Below are 11,216 nucleotides of genomic sequence, written 5' to 3'. Positions count from 1 at the left end.
CGGAAAACATGTGTACTATGCGTGTGGTGATCCTTAGATGCATCTCCAATCCTTTTTAATTTAAAATTTTATACTATTTTTTTTAAAATAATATTTTATTTTAAAAAATTAGTATAATATTTTAAACTAAAGAGGGTTGTAGGTGCCTCTAGAGGTCAACCATTGGCACCCCTAACATGTACATAAGTACAATACTTTGTGTGCATGATGCTTGGTGGCATTATTGATCATTCGGACAGGTCGGCCGCACGCACCGTGGCTCGCCAAGCCGTCAGTGACCGTGCCACGAGTCGATCGCGGCGGCTAATTGAATTCCATTGGGCTAGAATTTATGACGTTCGTTCTCCTTGCCTTGGCTAGCCTTCTTTTTATAATGATATGATTGCAAAGCGCATTGACGCATTGGCCACGGCACGGACGATGGTCTATCCACGCGAATGACAACCACGCAGAGAGCTAAACTAAAATCAAATCCTTGCACCGAAGAAACTGACTTGTGGGTTCCGTCAAATAAATTGATGACGACGACTATCGTCTTTGCATTTCGTCTTTGAGTTGGAACTTGAAATATTGATCTATCAAGCCATGGTAACAGGATAATCTCCCATCCCAACACGAACACTGCTGCAGCCTGCCGCGGCGGGGCGCTTTATCTGCGGCATCACATGGCAGCCGGCCAACGAGTCGCTTTTGGCTCCTTGGCAGCATCCGCCCGCCCTGCGCGCTACACGCGCTCCTCCTGCTCACCGGGCCGTACGTCCGTGTTCCTCGTGCAGCGGAGATCCCGGCCGTCGTGCGTGTGGCAGCCAGGTAATGATTTCAACGGCGACTCCGGCCTCGTTGCTTTCCCTCCGTCGGCGGCTCGATCGGCGCGGCACCAGGAACAGGTTCAAGTTTTTTTTTTCTTCCCCCGACACTACACTAGGGCCGTTCACGTACTCGAGTCGCCGCCAATGCCATGGCGAGCTGCTCGGCCGAATCGATCAGATCAGAGATTCCGGCAGATGGGTGGGCTGGCTCCGGGGCGCCGCCGCCGCCGTGGACGCGATCGCCCGCTCGGCTCGGCGTCGAGGACAGGGAGATGCAGCGACGAGCCGGGCAGGCGGGGCGGGCCCTCCGGGTGCCGTACGTGCCTGCTGCCTGATTAGGGACGGCCTCCTTTTTGTTTTAGCTGCGGATCGCGAGACGGCAGGCACATGCGCCGCGCCGCCGCCACGCATATACTCTGACATGCTTTTGATCGCTCCTTGCATTGGCTAAGTATAGTAACATGTTTTAAGCAGATTCTGAGATGGAGGAAGGAGGAAACCCAGACTGTAAGCATAGGACCGATTTCGAAATAGAAACCAAAAACTTTATAATAGAGATAAGTGGGACATATAAAGATTCTTACAGTCAGTAGATGGCTATATAAGATTCTTACAGTCAGTAGATAGCTATATTATTAATCTTGCACTGACATAGACAGGTGGCGATGAGCGGGATACTAGAACACATGGCGCAGTGTGATTTCGACGCATCGACCAATAAAGAGGAGGACACGACGACCACGTGGGTGGCACGACCCACGCCCTCCTAGAGATGGAAAATGACGTCAACTTATAACTTAGATAATCTAAAAACTGAATCTTATAAGCGTCGGGCTCTAATCTTATAAAATTTAAGTTATAAAAATATAAGAGTCAAATTGGATTGTGAAAAGAGTATTAGAGTCAATTAAATTTGAGGAACTTCATGGAGTTAGCCATGTAAAATTTGAGGACCAAACGCTGTCTAGAAGGAGGTTGAAAGCGTGACCAAGTCAATTTCTGAATTGTAACAACGCCCCCCGGCACGTGAACTGCAACCATATCCATCAGATTCGTCCGTGCTATCCATACTGAGCCCAGAACTTGAGGCCCGTCGATATAGTTCCACAGATTTCAGCCCATGCCCTCCCTTCTGTTTCCCAACAGCCCATCGACGAAACAACAAAACGTGTTGCGGCGTGAAATGGCCGTTCATTCAAAACGACACCGAGGCTAGGCAGCCCGCGCGGCGCGCGTACCTGAGCCTAAGCCCTAAGCTCTCCTACAATGGCGAAGGCTGAAGACGCGATTAGACTGAAGAAGCAGCAGAAACCGAAACCAAAACGAAGACTGAAGATTGAAGACGAGACGCCGAGTGCACCGATCACTTCATTTCAGATAGCTCCACACTGCTGAGCAGTGACAGCATGCGTCCCCGTATTTACAACCCAATTCGCCCCAACTCCACGGATCCTGGCTCCCTATAGTGCGACTCTGTGTGAGGCATCACGAGCTAGCTGCAACGCCGCCGACGGGACGAGACAGGAGCCGCGCCAGCTACTCCGACGTGCACGCCGGCCTTCGCGGGGGGAGCTGGTGGTACGCCGTCCGCTTCAGAGACGAGAAAACAGAGGCGCCCATCAGAGCTTTTGATTTTGATGAGGAGTGATTGAGGAAGCCTTTCAAATTTTTTTATTTCATTTTGACCTACCTGCAGCTTGGGCTTGAGGGGCTCGGCGGCCGGGACCGTCGCGCCGTTGCTGCTGGTCGCGCCTTGCTGCACAAAACAAACAGGGAGGAGGTGATCGTGAGCATCGGTAGTAAATGGTCGCAGGGATTCATTTCTGCCGCTGTTTTCGCAGGTTGATCTGTTCCTCTGGTTACCTTGCCGAGGACCCAATCTGCCGAGTCGAAGTAGGCGCGCTCGTGGTCCTGAAAGAAAGGGGGAAAAAACACGTTCGAAGAATTCCTCGATGATTTCGGAAGGTTTCCTTGCTGACGTTCAGGTTCATTAAGATGCGCATGACATCAGCGTACCTTGCTGATCAGGGGCTTCTTCGGCGAAATGCCGCCGTACTTGCTCCGGGAAGGTGCCTGCAACCACAAGAAAATTAGACGGGCGAATAGTCACCGTCGGACTTCGTCAGTTCAGCTCAGCTCTTGGATGAACATGAGCATGCAGATCAGATGAGATGGTTTCAGACTTTCAGTCTGACGCTTCCTTCCAAAAACGCTGCAGCAGACTCTACTGCTGGTAGTAGCAGTTAGCTGAACATCACATCAGAAATCTGGTACGATATCACGTCGTGAAAACCATGGAGAGCGTACGGGGCACTCCGACCTCGACACCCTCCGGCCAATAATTTACCCCACGTGCTCATATAAAACGGCAGCGCCGCTGTCGACAGCAACAGGGGAACCCAAAGCCGGCCGAGCTGTGGTTTTCTTCCTTGTGGCCACAGTGGCCCCTCGACTATTTCTGGCCACACTGGGGGCAGCCAACTTGCGTGTATTGTACATCTGTACTCCGTATCATTCAAGGCGCTAGCTCCTGCTCCGCCCGTTCTCTCGCTGCGTTTGTTTGCTCACGAGTCACGACAGTGATCCGCTACCCAAAAATCTTATCATCGCCTCCGAATCGGATCGCGCTCAGTTGCCTCCGAGAAGGCTGGATCCCTGATTGGCGGATAAACTCTGAGGAGGAAGGTTTTTGGTCGGCCTTGTACGGTGGATGATTTTGTGGCTTTGCTGACACTTTTGTTTTGTAATCCGAGAAAGAATTAGGACGAGATCACTAAATCACATATGTTCAGAATGGCCATAGGTTAATGTCAGTTTTCGATAGATCGACGCTCTCTTTTCTGAAACTGCATGGAATTTTCTGAGGAAAACCAAACGTTTCTAAGGCTATCTGAGGCCTTCTCCAGTGGCACCTTGGAATGAGCTGTCACACCAAAATCGCACCCTCAGCACTGGAGCAAACCGCACCCCTCACCTTGAGACAAGAATCGAAGCCCAAATAGGATTCGATGCCTACCAATTGAACCCACCGCTGGAGAAGGCCTCAGCCTCGAAAGCCAAAAGCTCTGCTCTCTTCTACAAGCTACAAGCTCTGCTTTTGGAATGAAAGAAATAAACATCTAGTCTTCCCCCCCCCCCTTCTATCATGTCATGTGCAAAGATATTTCGTGTCACTGGAGTCATAAAACAAAGCCATTGGACTGAATAAACATTTGGGATTTATTAATAGCCTGCTGATGCAACTTGTATGCAAAAGAAATGCATGCCCTTTTCTCTAGAGCTTTTAGGTGTGGACCAAAGGTCTTGGTCGGCAGCAGCTCAACTGAAATCCGAGGCCAGAATCCGCCCATGTAGACATCCTGTGTTTTTTTTTCCAGGTTGACCTAGAAAGGTCTCTCAAGTGCCTGGAGGCATCATTCGCCGCGGGATATTCCGTTCAAAGAATGGACGGCGGGCCGCGGCGTCTGAATTAGTATTCTTGTGTGGAAACTAAACAGCAAGAGGGAGACCAACTTGGCACCGTCCTCTCTCCTATTCGGTTTCTATGACCTTTGTGGAAGAAACGGCATGTGACGTTTTCTTTTTCTCTGACGGGAAATCAAACGCACGGACCAAGGCGAATAAGATATTTGTTCTAGTTGTAACTAAATAACCGGGAGAATTAGTCTTGCATATAAGTTTGAAGTCCACCTTCATTCTCCATCCCAGACCCGGCAATGGCCGCGCAGTCGGACAGGTTTTTGTTCTCAAGTTGTAGCTGTGGTTTGAGCGACTACAGGTCATAACTAACTACTCGAGCATGCAATGCAATACCCAGTGGCGCCACGGTATGATGAACTGATGATGAGCATTTTGAAATAAAGTAGCAAGCTTCTTGGCAGATTACTTTTCAAAAAGAAAACGAAAAGATAAAAAAACTATATATCCTACCTAAATTGTGCTTCTCGATCAAAACATAGGGTCGTCGCACGCTAGGGAAAAAAAACTGAATTAAGAACGAGAACGGGAGCTCTATATATGCTGACGACATATATAGCAGGATGATATGTATTGCACTCTGAATATATAAGCGGATAGCTAGCTGTTCAAATTTCTAGAAATTGGAACACAGTTCTGGCCCGGATTCCTGTATTTTCTTTTTCAGGAGGAAATTAATTAAAACAGCAGATATGGATGCAGCATGGGGATCGAGATGATGAGTAGAAGTACAGTACCTCCTCCCTCTGCGGAGCTGCTCTCTTCTCTTCATTGAAGCTTGCCATCTCCAAGTCCAAGGCTCAGCCCCAACTCCGACAGTAACACACAGCCCTGCAAGGCAAAAATCTAGCTAGGCTATATATAGAATCCCTGCCGGTGGTGCTGGTGGAAAGGGGCAAAGCAGGAGTAGAGAAAGCGGCGAGGGGAGGAGGCAATTCTTCTTTGTTCCGGACCTGTATCCGGAAAGAAATTCACAGCTACCGACGAGAAGAGGATATAGCCGGCGGAGCGGAGGGGAGGGAGGTAGGTGAGGAGGTTCAGAACACAAGCTAGGGCGCGCGGGCACCCCGGGGTCTGGACCGACGAAACTTGTGCTGTGCGCGTAGAGACGCAGAGGCAGGCTGGGGCGCTGGGCTGGGGCCCTTTTTGGAACGGAAGGAACTCGTGATGGATGGTCCTCGCTAGGTCGCACTGATAAACTTGTGCTAGTTTTCTTCTTTCAGAAAGATAGACTTTCAATTCTACTAGGGGGGAGAGGAAGGGAGGTGGCGACCGAGAGGCGGCTGGAAACGGTCGCTGTTAGCTGAGCCAAAGAACCCGTGGCCAGCGCTCCTAGCCTCCTACAGTTTGCGGGGCTTGGTCTGGTCACACACACACGCATGGCTGCCTGTACGTCACGTCACGCGGCGCCGGGTCGGCCCGGGTGGGAGTGCGAATGGGGGGATGCGACGGCGTGCGAGATCTTCTCGGTGATCCGGCGGCCTGAAACGCGAGGGAGCGGTGGTCACGACGTGCCCTCGCTCGGGGACGCCAGCGCCGCGGCCGACAAGTGGCTCCGGCCGTGGCCGGGCGCCCCGGCCGCGTGTCCACCCGTGCGCGCATGGAGGCAAGCAAGATACGAAGCGATACGCGTGACGCTGCGGCCTTGGTGCGGCAGCACTTGCCCGATCGCGCGGGTGGATATCCTGGAGTTAATTTAGATCATCTTTTATATGTGGACAATTTAGATGTGAATTAAGGGGTTACTTTATATATTTTTCAAACTGAAATAAGTGAGTAATTCATTCTCATATAAGCATGGTTAAAAATGCCATCATTTTTTCTCTCAACTAATAACCCACACGGCAACACGCTGCTACAAAGCTTGTTTAGGAAATACCCCCGTTTAACTCAGTTATTAGAGAATTTATTATTTGTTTCACGAAATTTTTTTATTCAATTGCAATTGCATGGAAAGGGAAGAGGCTAGGAGGTCGTCGTCGGGTTGTTTGGAACGGGAGCTTTCCTCACCGAAGGACAAAGCTTTAATCGCTACCTATACTACTCATGTGTATACTACCTATACTATTGCTGAATTTTTTATAGTATATACAATTAATATAAAGCATCGGATATTTCTATACTAGTTATTTTCAAACACTAGAATAGACCGATATAAAAGATCTTTACAGTCCACAAGCTCATCACTGCAAGTTTGTTATTGGGAGGTTCCATCTGTTTGGTACAACTCCGCCTTCAAAATCTGTAGGATTTGAAGTTTGCAGCCTAACTTGTGCGATAAAATCGCTTGTAACATATATGTTTAAAATATACTTATAAAAAATTTCCGAACTAGAGACATACTATAAAGGCCCTGTTTGGAAACGCGGGTGAGAAATGCGCGACTGCGATAAGCCAACACAGCTCGCGGTCCGCTTCTGCGATTCCGCGTCGCGCAGTTCACATCCCGCTTAAAATGCGGGTGGGCGGCCAAGAAACGCGTGGCGTTTGGCGGGATTATTCTGCGTTTTTCGCAGATAAGCCTCGCCAACGCGGACCCAAACAGGGCCAAAGTTACAGTTCCTTTTTTGTCAAGGCCGCCGGCGACTACCTCCGGTTTTATGGCTTAAAAAGACTTTGATGAGCCGATAGCCAGTGGCGGAGGCAGGATTGAGCCTTAGAGGTGCTCTTCTGTTTTTCTTCCTCCTCCCGCCTCTCCTACTCTCCTTCTTTCCCCTCAAATTTGTAGGGGCTTGAAGGACTCCTTGAAATTTTCAGCTGTAGGAGGGGCCAACCTAGGATTTACCCCTGCCGATGGCTGTAGTAAGTAGTCAAATGCAGCATGGAAAACAGAATGCCAATGCTTATTTTAAATGCAAAAGAACGCCCATGCTCAACTTTATTACTCAGGAACATGTTGGTCCATATGATCCATCTACTCCCAACGGCATTAGCTCTTTCTCTGTGCGCATAGCATATTATGCGCGTGTTGATTTCTTCAGTATTGCCATCTTTTTATCTACAAGTCCTTTTCCATCTTCGAGAAGTAATTGGAAAGAAATGGATTGATTAATGAAGAACTGAAGCACTTCAATTTCCCATTGACCCTAGACGAACTCAACAAGTACGGGGCAACTAATTTCACTCACCTCCATCAACCACTAATATTGACATTTCTCATCTGACTACATCAAGGGGTTAAAATCTTTACAAGATGTATGCACAACTTCTCCTCCCAACCTCACTGCGGAAGGAAGAACAAGCCAAAAATTCTATGAATGAAAGAATCGGATTTCCTATTCTATCTCTCTCTAAAACTAATCAGAAGTCATTAAAAAAACTAATCAGAAACAAATCTAGGCCTCTATCTCTCTCTAAAACTAATCAGAAGTCATTTTTTTTTAAAATAATCAGAAACAAATCTAGGCCTCGTAGATGGTATCCAGGGCGGGCCTCCATTGCCTGGGCCCAAGCCCATGATGATCCTGGGCCCGTTTACCGGCACACAGGGCCGCCTCGTTCCCTTCGACCGCGTCGTCCTCCACGGCGTTGACCTCCGGGAAGACCTTGCCGCCGGCGGGCCTGCTCTTCCTCGTTTTCTTCTTCTTCTTCCCCGAGACCAGCAACGCGATGGCCTCGACCTCACGGTCGCCCAGCCGCGCGCCGGCGCGCCCGGCGGGCACGAGGAGGTACACCTCGCCGGCGCGCAGGAGCTCGTCGGCCGCCATCGCCCGCACCCGGCGCTCCGCCGTCGCGCCGGCGGCGCGGGCCACCACGTGCCCCGGCGCGTCGATCATCAACTCGGCGACCCCGGTGTGCTCCTCCACCCGCGCCCGGCTGCCGTCCGGCCCGACGACCAGAGGCCGCGCCCGCGCCCCGGCGCCGCTCGCGACGCACTGCGAGACAAGGTTGCCCATCCCGTGTCGCGCGGCGGCGGCGGCTCCGACGACCAGAGATCTTGGTTCCTCCTGAGAATCGGGAGCGGCCTGGAGCTCCGACAGATCAGCTGTTGCTTGCGAGTTGTGAGCAGAGGCGATCGATGATTACTTGGATGTGCTGCTTGGGTGAGTTTGCACGGGCGGATGGGCTATATATCGTGGTGGAGGAGACGCTCAGAGGAAGCTTCCTGGAAGGCGCCTGGTTCGAGCTGGGGCTGACACGTGGAGGGCGTAGTGCGTGGGACTGGAGGTGGCGAGAGCGAGAGCGAGAGCGAGAGCGGGAGTGGCCGTGGCCAGTGGGAGTGGAGTGTTCGGCACGAGGCTGACTTTGACTCGGCGTTGCCCGCGCACCAGCGAATTACTACTTTTCAACACGGAGGCAGGTTTTTGAACGCTGATTGTGGTTGGGAAAATTAGGCCAAGTAGTATTGTGCCGCCATCCTGGTCCATCACTGATAAGAGGGAGTGGTTAAGTATCTGTCTGATCAAATCAAACAAAGACAAATGCGTCGGATGCATGCGGTTAACAGCTAGTGCAGTGAGATATGATATTATGAATGCCAAGTCGGCAGATTGATCAGGTCGGGCTGCTCCGACCAAGTTTTGAATGCTTCTAGTTTAGACTAAGCTCTCTTTTTTAAAAAAAAAATACGTTTTAGACCTGGTAAGGGTGTTAGTTTCATTCAACAATTTGCGTTGAGATGGACCAATGCAACGGTGAATGAAACTAACTACAAAACTAGGTCAGGTTAGAGATAACCAATCTAGATCACCTAGATCATGCATATGTTGTAGTTCCAGCTAGATAAAGTGAAGTAAGATAGATGTGAATCTCATTGAAAAGCCTCTTTAAACCCAAAATCTCCAATCCGATCCCTCGATACCCAACCTACTAAGTGGCAACGGCCTGTCACGACGCCACCCCTTTCAACGAGATACCCTGAAGCAAGTCGAACCCCCTTTGGTAGTTCCGCCATGAACCTCTAGCCACCATGACTACAAGATCATGTTAAGTGATCTATCTCGATAATAGATCTAAGATGAAGCGAACCCAAAAAAAGAACGAAATCGAAAGAGGAGAACATGGTCGCTAAACATTCGGAAACACAAATAACTTCACCATGAATGATTGTACATCACAAGATCACAACTGGGGCCCTACCTTGATCTTGATGATCCTAGCTCCAGAACTCCGACGTGGTCTTCCTTGCAAGGTTCCCACGTCGGCTAGGGCGAACCCTAGACAACTAGCACGACCCTCGGCTCTCCGAGAGGTGTCCCTCTATCTTCTCTGCTCCTTGGCGTCGTCTCCCGAATTGATCTCTGCGTGAACCTTGGGGATGGGTCTTTAAATAGCCTCAGGGAACCCTCGGTCGAAGGGGAGGTCGAACCGACCTAAAAAAGGCCTGGGCCGGCCGGCCGGCCTGGCACTTTCCTTCGCCGGCTCGTGCTCAACTTTCTCCCCAAGTTTCCTGGAATCTTCTAGAGTTTATGTCTTTCACGATTGCACCCCTTTAGACGTCGTTATCTTCGAGATTTCTTCGAGGAGAAGGATAGGATGGAAAATCCTTCCTTAAATATCTCTTTGCTTTGCTTATCCCCGAAGTATCTCGATCTTATCTTGTGGGCTTTGTCTTTTGGGTTTCATTGGAGGGTGGATGTGCATGAATGGGCCTCTAATCATCATGGCCTTCGATCCTTTGTTCGGGCTTTGGCCTTCGTCATTCTTCGTGTCATCGCGTGATCGTGGGCCTCGCCATTTCATGCTCCAAAATTGGTCAAAAACCTGCAAAAACGAAGTACCTCCAAAATATATGTGCAAACGTGAAAACGACCAATAATTGGGCCGAGGTTAGGATAGTTAGTGATTTTGATATTAATTCATGCCATTATCAAAGTTAAACAGGGGATAAAATGGATACTTAAGGAGCGCCAACATTCCCCCCATGCTTAAACCTTGCTCGTCCTCGAGTAAGTCTTTGATAAAAATCAGCGCTGCCTTTCAGTGTCCAATCCCTGCACTAGATCATACACGAGAAAACGCAATGCTCCCAAAAAATATTTTGCAGTTAATAGTTCAAGTTGTAACCAGCTTTTTCAATGTGGAAGGTAGATACAAGTTAAATGCTTCCCCACAATTATTAAGCGCATGCTCTCAAAATTAAACAAGTCTCAGAATTAAGAAAGTAAGTTCCATAAGTGTCATAGAACAGTCCAAATAATACCGATCAAGTGCACTAATCAACCATTTGAACTTAATCCTTCGCTACTGCACTTCACCAGTACACCCAGACTACCTGCTATAACCAGGATCGCTTACACGGGAACTCTCGCGAAAAGACGAGCACAGGTGATTACAAGCAACAAAAGTTTTCAAACTTAACTTACAACCAGAGTTAAACCAAAGTCTCCAGATTAATTTACAATAAAGTTTTACAAGCCAGGGTTACATTTCGAATACAGAGTTCAAACGCAGCGGAAAGTACAAACAGTTTGAAACAAGCTTCAAAATACCATACGGTAGATAACGTCGATGACAAAAGACGAGCTTCACATCTTGCCCACTGATGTGAGGGTCACCTGCCTGCACTTCACGGAGAAGGCGGAACCCACTCGACCGTCCAACCTGTAGGAAGAGGCTGACCAATCCAGGACGCACCGGTTTCCTCGAAGTCTTTCGGAACACAGCCTGCTCAGAAGGGTTACGACCAAACTCTGAGTACTCTAATACTCAGCAAGGCTTACCCGCCTATGGGTATACTTAGCCCATTATCTAGACATGCACAGCTCTTTGGCTCTGGGTTATTTTGCTGAAAAGCTACTAATACTGGATCCTTACTTTCAATATTTTAGCTCCAATTGTGTTGATAGCTAGAAACTAGGTTTGCCTAGTTCTCTAGAGCATACATGGTTCATCACATTATCTTTTCAAGAACATCAACATAAATCCATCTTTTCTCTTTCTGCCCTTTCAATCCTTACTACAATGCGACGCATTGACCAAGGCTCTCAT

General features: G+C 49.2%; 2 protein-coding genes across 2 annotated transcripts; both read right to left on the bottom strand.

The window, feature by feature from the left end:
• Positions 1–2,116: 2,116 nt before the first annotated feature.
• On the bottom strand, positions 2,117–5,497 carry LOC120706695. Its single transcript, XM_039991400.1, has 5 exons — positions 5,024–5,497; positions 2,826–2,882; positions 2,673–2,720; positions 2,500–2,565; positions 2,117–2,399 (listed from the first exon to the last, which is right to left on the bottom strand). Exons 1-5 carry the CDS (start codon positions 5,069–5,071, stop codon positions 2,346–2,348), a joined length of 273 nt encoding a protein of 90 aa, XP_039847334.1. The 5' UTR covers positions 5,072–5,497; the 3' UTR covers positions 2,117–2,345.
• A 1,893-nt stretch (positions 5,498–7,390) lies between these two features.
• LOC120706694 lies at positions 7,391–8,346 on the bottom strand. Its single transcript, XM_039991399.1, has one exon. It carries the CDS (start codon positions 8,180–8,182, stop codon positions 7,688–7,690), a length of 495 nt encoding a protein of 164 aa, XP_039847333.1. The 5' UTR covers positions 8,183–8,346; the 3' UTR covers positions 7,391–7,687.
• Positions 8,347–11,216: the final 2,870 nt, after the last annotated feature.

The sequence above is a fragment of the Panicum virgatum genome, chromosome 5K (genome assembly GCF_016808335.1).
Source record: "Panicum virgatum strain AP13 chromosome 5K, P.virgatum_v5, whole genome shotgun sequence".
Classification (NCBI taxonomy): domain Eukaryota; kingdom Viridiplantae; phylum Streptophyta; class Magnoliopsida; order Poales; family Poaceae; genus Panicum; species Panicum virgatum.
The sequence above is the reverse complement of the archived record's forward strand: the minus strand, read 5'-3'. Positions and strand labels throughout refer to the sequence as shown.